Source organism: Natrix helvetica, assembly GCF_964273705.1.
Source record: "Natrix helvetica genome assembly, chromosome: Z".
NCBI classification, from domain to species: Eukaryota; Metazoa; Chordata; class Lepidosauria; order Squamata; family Natricidae; genus Natrix; species Natrix helvetica.
The window spans coordinates 69,527,400-69,546,189 of record NC_138554.1 but is presented as its reverse complement, the minus strand read 5'-3'; the positions used below and the strand labels follow the sequence as shown (position 1 = coordinate 69,546,189).

Here is an 18,790-nt window from a genome sequence, read left to right as displayed (position 1 = left end):
TTCCAAAGAATTCAGTTTGGCTCCAGAAGAAAAACATTTATAAGATTTAGATGAGTCACATTAATAAATTAATTGTTTTTAAAATTCACTTTTCCATTAGGTGATCATTCTGATGATGACTATCAAATTATTTATTTTGTTCTCTTTTGTTTTAAACTAATTTCAGTAATAATATTTCAAATAATGTTTTAAGCCCTTTTTAATCAATTCTCCCATTACAATTTTGTTTGCCAAATGACTATGCACCCTACTTTCTTTACAACTTTTCCTTTTACCTGCACATTTCTGAACAATGTTAATTTCAAGGAATTTTTTTATCATATTACATGCATTGTAAGTTGATTTAGATACAAATATTAGCAAACTTTATAAGAGAAACCAATGTATGTTTCTGTACTGACTGTTTTATATTAGCTTTTGGAAGAGAAATGGGTCAGTGTAGATCAAAAGGAATGTATCTAGCTTTTCTTTAATATAATATCAGTTTGTAGATAGAATATATATAAATATATATTTATATATGTTAATTCCCTAGGGAGAAGATTCATTATATTCGAACAGAAGGTACACATGGAGTTGAAAAATTGTCTTGTGATGCAGATTTAGTAATACTTCTGAGGTAATAGACAATAATTATTTCTAGTATAATTTTTTTAAATTAAAAAACAAGTATAAAAAGGATCACACAAAAAGAAAGATAAAAGTGCGAAAAGAAAATAAAAAAATAAAAAATGACTTCTGACTTTCTTTGATACAGATATTAAAAAGTACCTCCAACTCTTACTCTAAATTTGGCAATAGCCTATATTACTTCCATAATTCCATTAATTCCAATCATCAAACCCAATCATCAAACTACATTTCCCAAAGGTAGCTCCATTAGCAATTCATTACTGTCTCTTGAAATACAACAGCTCTTCATTCCATACTACATATCCTTTTTTATAAACTCATCTCTAAATCTTCACCTCTCCTTATTAAACATCCAGTAAAATTTTATTAAAATATCCAATAATATAAAAATAGAGTGCCTTTTCCATTTAATATTTGTTCCCCTCATCCCTCTCTTAACAATTCAACTTTTGTAAAATATAAAATTATTAAACATTATCAGAAATAATCACCCCCTATTTTGGAATGACTGGTGGAACTAGAAGAGGCAAACAAGTAATTCACTTATTTGATAGCATCAAAACTGATACAAAGATGAACATTGAACAACTGAATATGCTGTGCTTGACATGGTAATATGGAAAGCACTTGCCTATAAAGTTGCCAAGAGTCAGACAGGACTGAATGGTTAAACCAGCAACATTTAGATATCAAAAATTAATCTGTTACCCCATTACACATTTCCAAACTGAACAATTGTTCTAGTTCACCAAAATATAAGAATTCCTTATTTAATCATATTCTGATTTAGCAGTTTTATTTTATTTTTTTCTTCTTCCTGCCAACCATTCTTAAGTCCTGTAAATACATTTCTGGCTCCTGTTTTTTTCTAGTATCTTCTAGTATCTGTTTATACTTTCCAGGAAGTAATTCCAATAAATTTCTTCTATTTCATTTTAACATAAACAATTCACAACATTTTTCAGTTTTTAAATGATTATTCAATTACATTTGTAAATGCAGTGAATCCATCTCAGTTGTCTCCAGATAATTTGTTTAACTTCAATAATAACATATTGTTCCAGTAAAGAGTTTAAAATATTAAGGACTTCAAAGGCCATATATCAAAAGTTTCTGGAGGGGGTTTCTTCTTCCAGAACTTAATCAATCCATTTGCCCTCCAGTTTCTCATTCCTCATGAAATTGAGGTTTTCTGATTGGCTGATGAGCTGAGCGACAAGCGTGTTCCCTCAAGTTCACAGTTGTGACACAGCCTAAATGTATGGGTACTAGAATTGGCTATTTTCGGGACTCAATATACTTAATAATTAAATGATTTCTTTCCATATCTAAATCCTTCCTTCCAAGAGTAGCTACTTCATACTTACATCAATAAAACTCATAGTAAAAGAAAGAAAAGAAAATTCTACATAATTTTGGTTGTCAAGGCCAAAAATGTTATTAGAAAAGCATGAGCAATCCTAGAACTAGAACAAACTATTAATGGCCTTTGAAAGATAAGATTAAGTGGAAATATGTGGTAAAAATATGTTTGTATTTTATGTACAGTGTTGGCTTTTTTAAAGAACGTTTTCCAAATTTAGAAAGATTGCTTTTGTTCAGAACAGGCTTTGGAGGTCTTCTACTGTAGTTCAACCCTTCTAGTTCAATTTTTATTCTTAGATTTGGAATCTGTAAGAAACAACTGGAAACCAAGATTCATATTTGTGGGAATTTTTACACATAATGAAGTTCTCATATTTCTCTCCCTTTTAGTCTTTTTGAAGAAGACATTATGTCCTACATTCCTCTTCAATCAGCCTTCCATCCTGGCTACAGCTTTTCTCCCCGTTGTTCACCCTGTTCATCACCTCAGAATTCTCCAGGTAAAGCACTTGAAAGTCAATTCTGCGGCTAGATTTGTTTCCTATTATATTGTATTCCTATTCCAAAAAATACAGCAGCCAAAGAACACACAGTGCCTTGTTTTTAGATCTCCCCCTCTTCCCTCTTCCATAGAAAAACATGATAAAAGATATGTTTGCCAATATTCTCTTTGCATAAGCCTGAACAATTTATCTCTGTGTTTCAAAACAGATCATTAGCAACCTACAAGGCTTCGTCTAAAACAAATTTTCCCTAATATTTTTGTACCCATTATAAATGCATATTTTAGTTTATATCTGATCTGAGGAATGTTCTGCCAAAAAAAAGGTGGTTGACAACTCTCACTTTCTTCCATACTTTTATGCTGTTAATTTGCAAGAAATAATGAATTTGCCACTTTTGTAGTGTTAGCCACAAAAAAATTTAAAGAAGCTTTCAGCTATCAGGACTCTAGCTGTAGGTATTCCTTTGCTTCTTTGTAATGGAGGACTTGTTTGGGCATGCTAAGAAAATACCTTCATTATAAAAATATGCATAACAAAATCTTGTCACCACATAATAGTGTTGTGTATATGTTTGCTACTGTAGCTTAATTTTTTAAAATCTTGAATTTAAAATATGTAATCAAAGCACTATCTTTATATACAGAGAAATAATTTCCAGAAGATGCAAGATTGAATTCCACACATTGTTATGCGATCTCTAAAAATAGTTCTCAGCATTGTTTTCTTTCTTAATCCATGTAAAATATTCTACATCAATCTTTGAATCTAGTATCATTTAATAATGCCAAATGGTGCTAAATTTAAGTCAGATAAAATTAAATTCTTTGCTATATTTAACATACATACATAGATTAGATAATTTGGTAACATGTCTGAGTTGTTTAAATGTACAGCATTTAAAGATAGAGAGGATAAATTAATGTGAAATATGCATATGGATGGTTGCTAGTCAAAATGTCTAGTTTCTTTCATCAGTAGTAGTATACATTTAAAGAATAATCATTGGAGAGAAATATTGTCTTTATGGTGTGGTTTCAAGAGTTATTTGGTTAGTTGTTTCCACTATGGAAAATAACATATTCTGCTATAAATGTAGTTAGCCTCATTTAACTGGTGTTTCTTATATTTTTAATTATTTATGACATGATGACACTATATTATATAATTCGTTGTCCCATCTTAAAGTCACTAATCAATATCCTGTCGACTCAGTAGAATTACAGTAAGACAGGGACAGAAGTGGCATGGTAAGACCCAGATATGTGCAAATCTCATCTAATTTTTTTCCTAAGTGCAGGTGCTAATTGAGATAGGTGGCTTTGTCACAAAAGCTCATCTACACCCTTATCTATACTCTCAGTTGATTACATGAAACCTTCTAAACAGCTGAATGATACTCATATGCTACAAATGTGAAATAAAAAGTTTTGCCTTTTAAATATAAAGATTATACTAGGAGATCATTAATGAATCAGATCATTGTTAACAAGTATTAGTTCAAGCCAGTGGTTGCAAATTATAAGTTCTTTCTTATGTTTGTACTCATCAGGCTTGCAGCGGGCCAGTGCAAGAGCACCTTCTCCTTACAGGAGAGACTTTGAAGCCAAGCTTCGCAACTTTTATCGAAAGCTAGAAGCAAAAGGATATGGCCAGGGTCCAGGTAAAATTAAGTGAGTAGTTATTCATGATTCTATATATTATTTATTTAAATAATTTACAAATATGAATGTTTTTATAAAGGAATCCACTTGGAAAAATTTTCAGTTCTGCAAAGCAGAAAAATACAAAGGACAATTAGCAAAATATAAATGTAATCTGAATGCAAATAGTGATAATTGTGAAGCTAGTATATAGTAAAGGAAGAAAATCTGTTTTTCATGTAACTTGTCATATTTTTTGTGGAGAGCTAAGCAATACCCACCTTGGAAAAAAAAAAAAAAGCAAAGGCATTATTTGAGAACAAAGATTAGTGTCAGCCTCTACTTTACTTGCTTGCCATTGGCTGCCATAGAAACGGGGAAAGTGGGGCTTGTGGTATTTGCGGGGGGGAATTGCTAGGTGCTGGAGGAGCTATCATGAAGGGAGTTTGGTTCTTACCATCTTCTGCGCAGGCTGATGGCTCGTGTTTAGGCTTGGTCAAGGTCAACAGTCTCTGCATACCAACTGAAGTTGAAGATGCACCCCACATGACACCTTTGGAAGCTGCAGACTGGACATTGGGTTGGGGTAACTGGGGGAAGGATCCTGGGTAAATGTTTGATATGTACACATTTGTGCCTTTTTGCTTCAGATCTTACTTTCTTTAGCTGTTTTTATTTCATGTCCAAGAAAAGTACCTTTATATCTAATCAAATAGAGTTGTGGGGTTTCTTTATTGGATACTGAATGAGGCACGCCTGATATTAAGCAAGATCTCTCTTTGCACCCATCCCGGAGTTAAAAGCTGTAAAAAAATGTAAATACATTTTCAGCTTATTAATTTGTTATAAAGTTCCAAAGCTAAGGCATCATCACTAAAAATCTATTTTGTGATTATTTAGCAGCACAGTTCTAATAAGGAAGATTGTATAATTTTAGAATTGTAATTCTCTGCTGATAGACTGATAGACTGTATAACTTTGTTTTATTTACAAAGCACAGATGGGTCAAATTGTATGCCAAAACTCTTTCAACAATATTGAAGCAACTTATTGCAGAAGAGAACTTTATACTTAATTAATTACTGCAATAACAATAGTTGGGTAATCCAATTTACATAATTACTTCTCATTCACCCCACTCTAGATTAATAATAAGGCGTGACCATTTGCTGGAAGGCACTTTTAATCAAGTGATGACTTACTCACGGAAGGAGCTCCAAAGAAATAAACTCTATGTTACATTTGTTGGAGAAGAAGGGTAAGGAGTTGCAAAATGTGAGCAAAAAGCATGTTTTCTGTAATTTGACATGGATTAAATTTATAACGGAATAGGTTATACAAAATAACTGACAAGGAATTAAATCCAAATAGTGCATTTTTAGCATCATAATATCATTGCATTATGGTAGAAAAAGTCAGGAGGGATTAATCAAAAGATCAGCCTTGATATCAGCACATAGAACAAATGTGAAATTGGTACAGTAACACCTACCTTCCTTATTATTTCAAATGAAGGACAGTATATATGGATATAAATAATTGGTATGAGTCCAGCCCATAAAAATAGCATCCTACAGAACTTGCCAGTAATTGCGTAGTAGGGAGGGACTCCTCCTGGTGCCATCCGCTAGGCAATGCCAGCGGGCGACACCTAGGAGTAGGTCCTTCTCTGTGATGGGCCCAACCCTCTGGAATGACCTCCCCCCCCGACATCCGAACTACCACCGACCTCCGCTCCTTCCGTCAAAAATTAAAGACTCACCTGTTTCAATCAGCTGGCCTGGCACTCTCTTAGTTTTGTCTCCCGGGGATATATTTTAATTGGGTTTGGGTATTTTAATTGGGGATGTTTTTTAGGGTTTCTGTAGTATATTTATTTCTTGTACAGTCTTATCTCCTCCATCCAAATGTTTAGTATTTAATTGTTTTATATTATTGTATTTTATCTGCATTTTATTTGACTGTACACCGCCCCGAGTCCCTTTTTGGGAGAGGGGGCGGTTTAGAAATCCAAGAAATAAATAAATAAATAAATAAATAGTCAGTAAAATTTACAAATGAATTAACGACTCCTTGCTATGACTTATTCAAATATTTACAATGGAATTAACTGCTTGAACTAAGGTGGCTTAAGAGCTAATTTTTTTTTTCTAAGGATTTTTTTTTCTAATATTTAAATGTTTCTACTTATTACGAAATAAAGGGTCCTTATTAGTTAGAAACAGGCTAAAATTATGTTAATAATGGAAGAAGAATAACAGTTGGTAGGAATTTATATAATTATATATACTGTATGTATAAAATTATAATATATATATTAGACTTGGACAAATCATTCTAGGAAATACTTCTTTGCCAGAGGAAGGGCCTTGAAGACAACCACAAATCACAAAATATTTCACATTCTTGGCATTTGTTTTAAAAAAGCATAAAGAATATTCCATTCAGTGGTATTATAAGTGATGTTATGTCATTTTTTCAGATGAGGTGAAAATATCATTTAATGTAAGGATGTAAAATAATCAAGAATAAATAATTCTGTAGAGATAAAAAGCAGCAGAAAAATTATTCTAAACATACAGAAAACAAATATCACTCAACATTTGTTATTTTTACTTTGGAGATATTATTTTGAATATCTCCAAAGTAAAAATAACAAATTTTGAGTGATATTTGTTTTCTGTATGTTTATAATAATTTTTCTTTATTAATAATGTAATTATTTTTGCTGGTACATAAATGTCATAAATTGCAGTGACTATTAACTAAAAGATTTTGGAGGAGAGGTGTCTCTCTCTGCTGATTCTCCCCACCCTTCCAGTAGGTAGGTAAAAAAACCCAGTAATTTGGAAAATGTGAGTATGTGAAATACAACTTAATTTTAAATTGCATTTTAAACAACTTTATATTTACTTTGTATTTCAAAGCAGTTTGGAGAGGTACATTTGCAGCATTAATTCTCAATCAAAATTAAAATCCATTCACAAAACCTCTATAAAATGTCTAACTGTTTAACATGGATAAAGAGGCAGAATCAGCAATTTGTCATGAAACATATGATTAGTAAGAGCCATTCCTTGTGCATTTTCCCCCCAGCTTGGATTACAGTGGCCCATCCCGGGAATTCTTCTTCCTTCTTTCTCAGGAGCTTTTCAATCCTTATTATGGCCTGTTTGAGTATTCAGCCAATGATACTTACACAGTACAGATCAGCCCCATGTCAGCATTTGTAGAAAATCATCTGGAATGGTAAGCTATTTAGTTAAGAATACATGTCATAGTAATTCTCAAATAAACTATACATTTTTTTATTCTCAAGTATAATATTTTATAAATTACAATATTATCTTTCTTCATATGAGATTATGTCACAGTATTAGACCTACAGTAAGGCAGCTAAAACTGAGAATCCAGTATTAACAAAACCTTGGGGAAATAATTACTCAGTCAGACTTAATTGTTAATAAAAGAGCCAGGTTTAATCATGACAGAATTACTTTAATGAAAGAAGAATCTAGTAACTTATTTGACAGACAGGAAAGCTACAATGATACATCTGGTTGAAGGATTCAGAAGAAGTGGAAAGATGGAAACAAGAACAGTGCACCATAATTTTATTGTTTTATATTTTATTGTATTATAATAACTGATTTTTCATACTCTAGGAAACTTGTTTTTAGATATCGTGACACTCAAATTTTCAAGAAAGATAATTTCTTCCTTTGGTCTTAGAGAGCACTTGGGTGAATTAAAGACAAAGCATTGAATACAGTCATAAATATTTTTTTGCATGTTTAACTTGTTTTCTTGGTATATTTAATATTATTGACATGGTACTCAGTTATATAGGTAAAATAGTGTTAAAAGCTTTTTTTTAAGTTAAGAGGCTTTATCTGCCATACTAAACTTACAGACTCCATGTCAGCACAGAACTAGATTGATGAAATAGAGGCTTGTGTCAAAGTGTTACTAAACTGAATAGAAAAATGTGCTTATAAGAATTAAAGAATTTGTTTCATTCATAACCACAATTAGAATACTCTAATTGTCATATTAAAAATATTCAACATACATTCTCTATTAGTCATTTAGGTCCTAGAATTTTCTATTGAATTAAAGTTCAAAACTCTCATTTTCTCTCATAATACCTGAGCATGTTATTGCCCTGAAAGACTGGAGATGATCCTATTAGGACTCTGGTTTTCCTTGTGCATGATTATTATTTTAGCCAGTTAGGTGGCAGCACTTACTAGAATGTGGCCAATCTGAAAATGTTAGCAAGATCAGACCTGATTAGGACTTGGAGCTGTAAATTAAATTGAGAAAACATTAAAAAGAAGGTAGTATCCAAACACTTTCATATTATTGCCACAAAAGTTCTACTTCTGGCTGATAAATTATATACATTTAACTTATGTGTCCCTTGTGAAAGAAATAGAAATAGCTAAAAAATATCTAATGCTGAAATCATTAACATTGTAAGTAAAAATTCTCCCAGCTCACAACTAAGCAAAACATTATTGTGGAGAGGTAATTGCCTGGGTTTCCAATTAAAGTAGGATTAAGTATCATATAATGAGAAGGATGTCTTCTTCTGAAGCCTTAAAAACCCATTATCAGAAGACAGCTCTGGGCTATGTAACCAAGTTATCCAGCTACTGTATAGATTTCAATGCCCAGAAACACAGGTTGAATAAGTATTGCATTCATTTCCTGCAAACTGCTTGTGTGTTGATCTTTCAGGCATCAGTTAGGAAGGAAATTTATGAAGGAAGGTTTCAAAATAGAAACTCTGACTTCCCTACATTCTTAACTAGATAGTTGAAATACTTAGTGTAATGGTTAATGTACATACCTGGAAACCAGGAACTTGTGAGTTCTAGTTTTGCCTTAGGCATAAAAAATAACTGATTGACTTTGGCCAGTTACTCAGCCCAACTCATCTGATAGGGTTGACGTTGTAAGGAAGACAAGAGGAGAAAAGATTACTGGTATATTTGCCATTTTGTTGAATATAAAAAGAAAGGGTGGAATAAATATTTTTAAAAAGCCAATGTATTAAAATCAAAAGAACAAGAAATGGACATTATTTTCCTTCCGTTTCAATAATGTACATTGTTTATCTCTTATTCTTTCCATTGGAAAAGTACATTGTGGTTCTAGCATGGCATTCAATTTATTGGTTTATTTAAGTTATATAAGATATAATAATAAATATATGCCTTTATAATACAGTTGTATCACATTGTCAGGAAGGAAATTGTTTAGAAAATCAATTCGGATCACATTAAATGAATCCTATGATAAAATCACCAATACAGTTTTTACATGTTGGTTAAATACTTTGATTGCTGTTAGATATATTATATTATTTTCAAATAGAAAAAAAGGAATAAACTATTTCAAAAATTACGCATCCCTCATTATGTATGTTTTTGGTTCAGGTTCCGATTTAGTGGTCGTATCCTTGGTCTTGCTCTTATTCATCAGTATCTACTTGATGCTTTCTTCACAAGGCCATTCTACAAAGCATTGTTAAGGCTGTGAGTATTTACAGACTCAATGGAAGAAACCATTATGACATTTCTTAATCTCTTGACAAGATGGAATAAGTGGAATTTTAAAGAGAGTTTTTTATTTATTTATTTATTCATTCATTCATTCATTCAATTTATACAGCCACCTATTGAGTAGATGTCTCAGGTCAGTACACATCAATAAGCTGCAGTTAAATTCATGTAAAAGTGACAAAGTAAATATAAAGACATAAAGTGCCAAGAAAAATTCATTCAAAAATTCATTCATGCCAGTCTCTGACCTAGTGCCCTGGGGAAATCTTAAAGGTTTTTTGAAAGGCAGACAGAATTGGGATCAACCCAATCTCATAGAATACGCTACTCCAAATGGTGATGCTATTGGCACCAGAGAAGTTGTTTCTTCTGGATCCTACCAGATGACATTGCTTAAGCAATCTAGAGCATGCTGATCCTTTTAGAACTTACCAGCTGAATGAAAATAATTAGAAATAGATGGTCCCACAAATAGTTTAGCGTGAGATTCTCTGTAGATAAGAACCAGTTCCTTAGATTGCATTCAAAATCTCACTAGTATTCAGTATAGCTTGTGAGATGGTCTCCTAATTACTCATGCCACTATATTTTGGACCAGTTGCATTTATTAAGCGATTATCAAGGGAAGGACCATATAAAGTGCATTTCAATAATCCTATTACGAGGTGACCAGAGCAGGTACGTCCATGAGCAGGGTCTCCCAATCAGAAAACAGGCAAACTGGTGTGCAAGTTAAAGCTATACAAAGGCTGTCCAACCCAGTTGTTCAATTGAGACAAAGAGTTTAGAACCCCCAAATTGCACATCAGATTGTTTGGGACAGTTCAACCCCATCCATACTTATGTATGATGCATTCATATATATGGCAATATTTAGGTATGGGAATGGGGGAAACCTTGAATTCAATAGGACACATCTGAATTTATTTTCCTAAAATATATTTTAAAAAAAACATATTTTTATTACCCTTTATTTTATATGTTAACAATGAAATATTTTGAATTACTGCTTTTTAAGAAAATCTGTATAGCAAAGTTTTGTATGAATAAAAAGTCCAATAACACTTCATGATCAGAAGAGAACAATATCAAGCATGAATCAAAAAGTTGTAACTCACTCTAATAATATTAAGAAAATAAATATCTAATCACTCTAAATCTAGCAGAGGACTTCCTTTCTTAACCAACTAGATCATAGGTGTCAAACTCAATCACATCACATGACGTATCATGATGTATCGTGATGTTTCTTGCCTTTGCAGAGCCGGGTTTGGCGTGGCCTGCACATGATGCATCCGGCCCACGGGTTGCTAGTTTGACATCCCTGAACTAGAAGATCCCTAGAAAGCTGATACAAAATAATGCAATAGAATTCTTTATTCAGTGGTAGTGAAATGCTGATTCTTCATATTCCAAATTTTACTACCACTGAATAGAGATACAATGCTTAGCTATGGTTGCAGGTAGCTAATGAGAGTTAAAGTTTGAACTGAGGCTACTGTGTAATATTTTACTATTTGAAACTTAAACATAATTTATTATCTATTGTCAATCAGGCCATGTGACCTTAGTGATATGGAATATCTGGATGAGGAATTCCACCAAAGTTTACAATGGATGAAAGACAACATCATTACTGATATTCTGGATCTCACTTTCACAGTGAATGAGGAAGTGTTTGGACAGGTAACTTAATATGAGTATTACAAGTTAGAAATTAGGAGTCATAAACATTTCAAAGAAAGCTTAACTGGAGACCAGTTATTAAAAGGATAGGAGGCAATGGTGGGTTTCAAATTTTTTTAGAACCTATTCTGTAGTTGTGGCCTGTTTTGTGGGAGTGGCTTGTGACCAGGTGGGAGTGGCTTGGCAGTCATGTGACCAAGTGGGAGTGGCTTGGCAGTCATGTGATATGGTGAGAGTGGCTTGGCAGTCATGTGACTGGGTGGGAGTGGCCAAATTGATGTCACTGAATTCTTTGCCCCAATGAATGACCTACAAAAAGAAGATATAAAAAAGGAAATTTATTATTTTGTGCACTTACTACTTAAATAAGAATAAAATAAGTGCACAAAATAATAAAAGAGCTAGTTACAGAAGGAAGATGACTGTCCTTGCCAGTCTTCAACATCACTGACCACCTTGCTCCAATGAATGGCCTGCACAAAGAAGAGAAAGAAAGGAGGACTTTAATTGCATACACTACATTAAGGATGAAACCAGCACACACAAAAATAAAACAGCTACTTACAGAGGAAAGATGACTGTCCTTGCCGATCTTCAACACCACCACCTCACCACCTTGCTCCAATAACCTGCACAAAGAAGAGACACAGATTGTTGTTAGGCTTCCAGACTCCCGAAAAGTTGCACTTCTCTTGGTCTTCACTCATAGATCATCAGCCGTGTGATGGTGTGCTCTGAGCCACTTTTTGACAGTAGCAATTGGGTCCCATCTCTTATCAGGCATGCCAACAACATTTATTGTCATCAGTTAGATGAGTTCTTTGCTCTGAACATATGAGGTTCATGTTTGAGAACCCCCTTTCCGCCTCTGCGGAACTAACTGCAATTGTCCTGACAATATCTCTAGCTTTTTTGATACTGTCAGGAATTTTGTAGGTTTTTGGATCTTTGATCACATTTTCCAAAAAATATCTGTAGTTGTTCAAATCAATTTCATGATTAAACATTTCGCCAAATTGAATCAATCAATCCTGCCTCTGCTTCTGCCCATGGTACGACTACATCTTCAATGTTCCAGTAATCCAGCTCCAAATATGTGAGAAATTGTAATTTGTTTGCGTCTGGCAATTGGCTACCTGTTTTTAGATGGTTGCAATCCATCAGCCTTTTCTTCAAATTGATGATGATGCTTGCCAAAATATTTTCATGAGGAAGGGCAACAAATTGTTGATTTGGAACTAATTTTATGTTTTTGAAGGCTTCTGAATCTAGCATTCCATAAACCTTTTTTTCATATGGACTCTTTCCCCGTCTAAGCATTTCAAATGCTTTAATTGATCCCAATACCAATTTTTCTGCCTTGATGTGTTTCTGTGTTTCTCCCTTGCAGGGCATTTGACAGAAGAGAAATCTCATTTAGAATATCAATCATTGGGGCCAAATCGTTCAAAAAATTTAAAATTTCAAAACGGGAAGCCATGCCTAGGAATCTTTCATTGCCCAGAAAAAACTGATGTAGCGCTGGATAAGCGTGCCACATAGCTATGGTCAACCTTAAGATACAGGCAGCCCATCTTGGTCCTAAAACTCTGCTGCCAATCTTCACAATTTCAATGCCCAGTTGTTCAGAGATTTGGAAAAGTTCATTCTGGCTCTTGCAGGATTTATGGAAAGTAGTGTGTATCTTGTCAAGGAATATCTTGAAGTGGTTCACTTGTTTGATTTCTTTTATCGCATCATCCAGCACAAGTTGGACATGGTGGTTCAAGCAGTGCCAGATTACAATGTTTGGGAAGTCTTGAGCTATTCTGGAGCTGAGTCTAGATTTTCTCCCAAGCATAACGCTGGCACCATCGGACCAGAATGTATTAAATTCTTCTGCAGATATTTGGTGGTAAAACCAACTTTATGTAAGCTTTTCATCGCTGCAGAACATATGGTCTCCGCATCTTGTTTCTCCAATTCCAACAGCTCAAGAAAAATGGTTACTGGGCATTCTGAATCCTCAACTTTAACAAAAACTATCAGAACTGCTTTCATTAATAGCGTTGAGGCTTCATCGATTATTAAACACACATTTAGATTCTTTGCAATAATGCTGGCAAACAGGGTGGTTTTAATTTCGTTTGCAATGAATTCAAATATTTTCACTGCGGGTCTCTGTGAATGCAACCCTACTCCCACATCTACTCCAATTGCAGTTAGCAAACATACCTGCCCTTCAATGTCTGAGAATGGTTTGCATCTTTATGCCCATCTGTAAACAGTAAAAAATATTTTGCTAGTACTGGATAAATGTTTGTCAGTTGACTTATCTATGGATTTGGTTAAAGCATCCTGCTCCCGTTGTTTACTGTTTACTATTCTCTCTACAAATAAGGCATGCTTTTGATTGAAAATGTTCCTTCAATTTTTTTCTGAGAGATGATTGCTGATTCTCCTTAGTTGTCCGTACTGCCACAATCTGGAAATTTTTCCACTCTCTAGAAACATGAATACCTTTCTGTAATGGGAACATGGGTTTCGCACAGTACTCACAACCTAACTTTTTGGTGGATACTTCCAGTCCATCATACTTCTCCTTGAAGTTTCTGTATTGCTGCAAACTCCAGCAGTCAGAAGGTTTCAGTGGAGGAAATGCATTTGCTGCATTCTCCGACTTCAAGTGGTGCTGGTGCTGGTGCTGGTGGTGCTGGTGGTACTGGCACTTGTGGTGCTGGTGACTGTTGTGGATCAGCTGATTGCTCCTCTCTTGGTTATTTGGAGAAGAAAGCGGTCATACTCTGTTGCCTCTTCTTCATCCTGTTAAATAATACTAACTGCAAAAGAAATAAAACAATATTGGACTTGATTGTGGTTGTAAGCTGAGGACTATAGGCAACAGAAGGGATCTCTGTTTTCACCCAACAATGTACAGTCTTTTCAAGAAGGAAGTCCCCCAACAAACAAGAAAGATATAGTTTTTCATCATCTAAGATGTTAGATCAAGAAGAATGAATGTCATAGGTAGATTCACAGAGCAATACAGATTTCTTTTTCTGAAATTTATTCTTCAATTAAAAAAACAGGAATATATGAATTAGGTTCAGTACTTAGGTCTGTCCAAGTAGCTATTCAAGAGTTAGTGGTGTCATGGTTAGAAGCAATGGTAAATAAAGATATGGATTTAAAACCAGAAATATTTTGTTGGGTATTTCAAAGGGAATACAATGCATATTTAATTTTACACATATAAACAGCTGCTGGAATTGTGTTTCCACAACAGTGGAAAAACAAAGATATGAAAATGAATAAATATTAGAATGTGCAGGAATGAATAAATTGACAAGAAGGTTTCAAATACTTTTCCACGTGGGATTTGTTTTATCAATGGCTAACTAACAGAAATAGAAGTTATAAATCTAAAAGTATGAAAGAAAACACCAATTATGTAAGGAAAGGTAACTAAAATGTATAAGCAAATATTATTATTACTTGATCATTATTAATGTGTAGATAACTGCGGGACATTACACACACACACACACACACACACACACACACACACACACACAAACTATGACAGCACCAGGAAAATACCAAAAGAATAACAGTTTCCCCCAAAAGACTGCAGATGAAACCAGTTATTCCCCTAACCCTAAGGACAAGAAAGACAAAGCCACTGGAATAAAAACCATCAAGGCATTGTGGGAAGTTATAAAGGACAGTGCCAGAAAGTTCACAGAACAGAAACTACAGAAAACAGTGGTTTCCCCTTTAAGAAAACACCAGACAAAAACACCAGCTGAAAGGTAAATTTTAAGAACACCCATTAAGACAAAGGCTAAAAATAGCTCACCTGGAACTCCCCTTTTCCTGTTTCCTGGCAGAACTAACCCCCAGGTAGGAAAGACAAAAGACCTGGGACCAAGATTAACCAAGGAAAACAAGAAAATAAAAGCAGGGCAATCAAAAACCATCAAAACTCATCAAACTGCAGGAGCTCACAAAGAAGCACACAACTCAATATATGAAAACAGCCATGGAGTCACATAAAAGGTTATTGCTGCAAGAAGCAATCGCCTCACAATTACCTCAAAAACAAGGTATCACTACAGAAACACACAAAATCTCACAAACCATGCACCAACCTGCCCACTTAAAAGCAACATATTGCATTACAAATAAAACATTTCCACAAAGCAATAACATTTATTGTAAAAAACATGTTCTAAAAACAATAAATAATAAAAACATTCCCTAAAACCAATAAAAAAACAATTCTATAAAAATAAATAAAAAATATTCCCTAAAACAATTTAAAAACATATTCTGTAAACAATAAATAAAAGAACATTCCCTAAAAACAATTTTTAAAAACATATTCTACAAACAATAAATAAGAAGAACATTCCCTAAAAACAATTTTAAAAAACATATTCTATAAACAATAAATAAAAAAACATTCCCTAAAAACAATTTTGAAAAACATTTTCTGAAAACAATAAATAAAATATCCTTTAAAAAAACATTAAAAGCATAAAGAAAAAAACCCAGTCACTTACCATCAGGCAGAATCAGCTGCTCTTCGATGTGATGGCTGCAGGAAGCAGGCAGGCGACCAGGCGGCAGACCCACCTGGCATGAAGCCGAGGCAGCTTACAAGCTAGGCGAGGCTAAGGACTGGGTGGATGGGGTGGCAAGAAAGGCACTCAGCTGAACGCCACACGGTCCTGTGATTTAGGCAAAGCCGGGGATCAGCCTTGCCTAGAACACAGGGCGCTCCAGCTAGCTTCCTGCCGCCACCCCCATACGAAACCGCTGGCCAAGCGCCACGTGGTCCTTGCTTTTAAGTGTGCAAGTTGGTACATGGTTTGCGAGATTTTGTGTGTTTCTATAGTGAATTCATTACAGAAATAAACACACAAAATTTCACAAAGCTGCCTTGGACCAACCCGCCCATATAAAAGTGGCAGCTTTTCTATGGGCAGGCCAGGTTGGTGCAAGGCAGCTTTGAAAGTATCAACTTATAAAGCGTTTCCATGACTATTATCAAGTTGGAATGAAAAGGGAGGGAGAATTCCATGCATACCTTCGACCAGAGTCAGATCTCAAATTTCTACAGCAGACGTGTGAGGTACAAAGTTCACAGCTTTGTGCAGCACCTTGTTGGTGGATATGATTTATGACACAGACTGAAGGGAGGGGAGACACAAGGGTAAAGGTCAGAGACCATCAACTGGAAATCAGTTTCGGCTCCGCAGAAGAACATATCAAAATGTTGATCCTAATAAATGACTGGATTTCTTTTGAACTTTGTCTCGAGGCTTGTAAATTAATTAGGTCATCTTTTGGAAACTTTACAGAGAGTCGAAACTGACTTTTAAAATCTGTCAAGATTTCCAGGTTTCCTGAATCCCGGGTTCTCCAATCACTTCCTTATATTTGGGGTTCTTGGAGGGAAAATCAGGCAACCATGGCTGAAGAGAGAAACTGATTGCAGCTGGAGGAATGCGGCTAACTCCAGATATCAAAGCTCCAGACATCCAAGCTGCGATGCCTTTCCCAGCGATACTTATGCAGTTAATAAATGAGGTGCTGCACAAGCACCTCTATAAGGGGGTCTTCGTCTACTTGGATGACATCCTCATCTATACTGGGATCATGGACGACCACATATCCCTGGTCCACCAAGTACTGGAAAAACTTCTGGCAGCCAATCTGTACGTCAAGGCATCAAAATGCGAATTCCACTGTGCACGGTTAGACGACCTGGGTTATCGAGTGTCAAATGAGGGAATAGAGATGGACCCAGGCAAAGTACAAGCCGTCCTAGGCTTGTAACCCCCTCACAGCTGCAGACAGCTACAAAGCTTCTTAGGGTTCGCGAACTTCTAAGGGCAATTCATCCCCTCCTTTGCGAAGATTGCCAAACCCCTGACAGACCTCATGAAGACAGGGAGCCCAGGAACGAAACCTCGCCCGGGACAACCTCTACATTGGGACCTAACCTGCCAAGAGGCGTTCGAAACACTACAACAAATGTTTGCAAAAGAGCCGATGCTGAAGCATCCTGACCTCGAGCAATCCTTCGTGATCCAGGCAGACATGGCAGTGGGAGCGGTGCAAAGAAACAACCAAGGAAACTTACAACCCTGTGCCTACACCTCCCGCAAGCTCACAGACACAGAGAGACGATCAGCCGCATGGGAAAAGGAGGCTTTCATGGTGAGATGGGCACTGCTAACCTGGAGACACCTGTTGGAAGGGGGCCAGAAACTGTTCGAAGTCTGGACTGACCACAAAAATCTGGAGGCGTTCAGCATCCCGTGGAAACTACCACCCAAACATGGGCTCAATACTTCAACTGTTTCAATTTTGTATTAAAGCACATTCCAGAGGGGAGGAACTTGCTAACTAGACCAACCAGCAAACGACCTAACCATGAGACTCAAAACCGATCTCAAATTTCTACAGCAGGCGTGTGAGGTGCAAAGTTCACAGCTTGCTGCAGCACCTCGTTGGTGGATATGATTTATGAGGGGAGGGGAGACATAGGGGTAAAGGTCAGAGACCATTAACCAAAAATCAGTTTCAGCTCTGCTGAAGAACAAAAAACAAAGTGTTAATCCTAATAAATGACTGGATTTCTTTTGAACTTTGATCGGTGAGCCAGCAGGTCACTGAGCGGCAGGCAGGTAGGCAGGCAGGGCAAGCATGGTGCAGATGGGCGAGATGAGCGAGCATGCAGCAACTGGGGGGTGAGCGGGCAGGGGGGGCAGGCCAGGGAAGGGACTGTTCTGGTACTGTGCCTACAGAAGCAAAATTCTTTAAACAGATACGGGCATACTTTACCGTACCAGCTGAAACCCACCTCTGATAGGAGAACAACAAACAGCAAGTACAGTATTATAAAATAAGAATAGACAAGTATCATGTTCATTTGCTTAATTGTCTTTACAATCATTACTGGGATTATTTATGTCAGGATCAGAGGTGGTATTCAGCAGGTTCTGGCCAGTTCTGGAGAACTGATAGCAGAAATTTTGAATAGTTCAGAGAACCAGTAAATACCACCAACTGATTGGGAGGAAATGGGGATTTTGCAGTAAATTTCCCCTAGAGTGGGGTGGGAATGGAGATTTTAAAGTATCCTTCCCCTGCCACACCCACCATGTTACACCACACCCACTATGCCATGCCCTCAGAACCAATAGTAAAAAAAAATAGAATCCCACCACTGGTCAGGATTTGGGTTTTTTTGTTATAAAGTTTTTTTATTTTTTTCATTTTCATATCATATAATCACATGTATACTATAACATAGCCAATATCATATTGTATTATTAAATGTTTACATCAATTCATCTTACCATCAACTCCCAAAGACAATTGGCTCTTCTGCTCTCCA

General features: G+C 35.6%; 1 protein-coding gene across 6 annotated transcripts in view; it reads left to right on the top strand.

Annotated features, from left to right (window-relative positions):
* Window positions 1–18,790, top strand: part of HECW1 (HECT, C2 and WW domain containing E3 ubiquitin protein ligase 1) — a 236,427-nt gene that overhangs the window by 204,658 nt on the left and 12,979 nt on the right. For all 6 annotated transcript variants that reach the window (XM_081932565.1, XM_081932568.1, XM_081932564.1 and 3 more), the window contains 7 exons: window positions 536–619; window positions 2,389–2,498; window positions 4,054–4,174; window positions 5,289–5,402; window positions 7,241–7,393; window positions 9,589–9,687; window positions 11,271–11,400. In XM_081932565.1, the coding sequence (XP_081788691.1) occupies window positions 536–619; window positions 2,389–2,498; window positions 4,054–4,174; window positions 5,289–5,402; window positions 7,241–7,393; window positions 9,589–9,687; window positions 11,271–11,400 (811 nt within the window). The remainder of the gene's footprint in view (window positions 1–535; window positions 620–2,388; window positions 2,499–4,053; window positions 4,175–5,288; window positions 5,403–7,240; window positions 7,394–9,588; window positions 9,688–11,270; window positions 11,401–18,790) is intronic.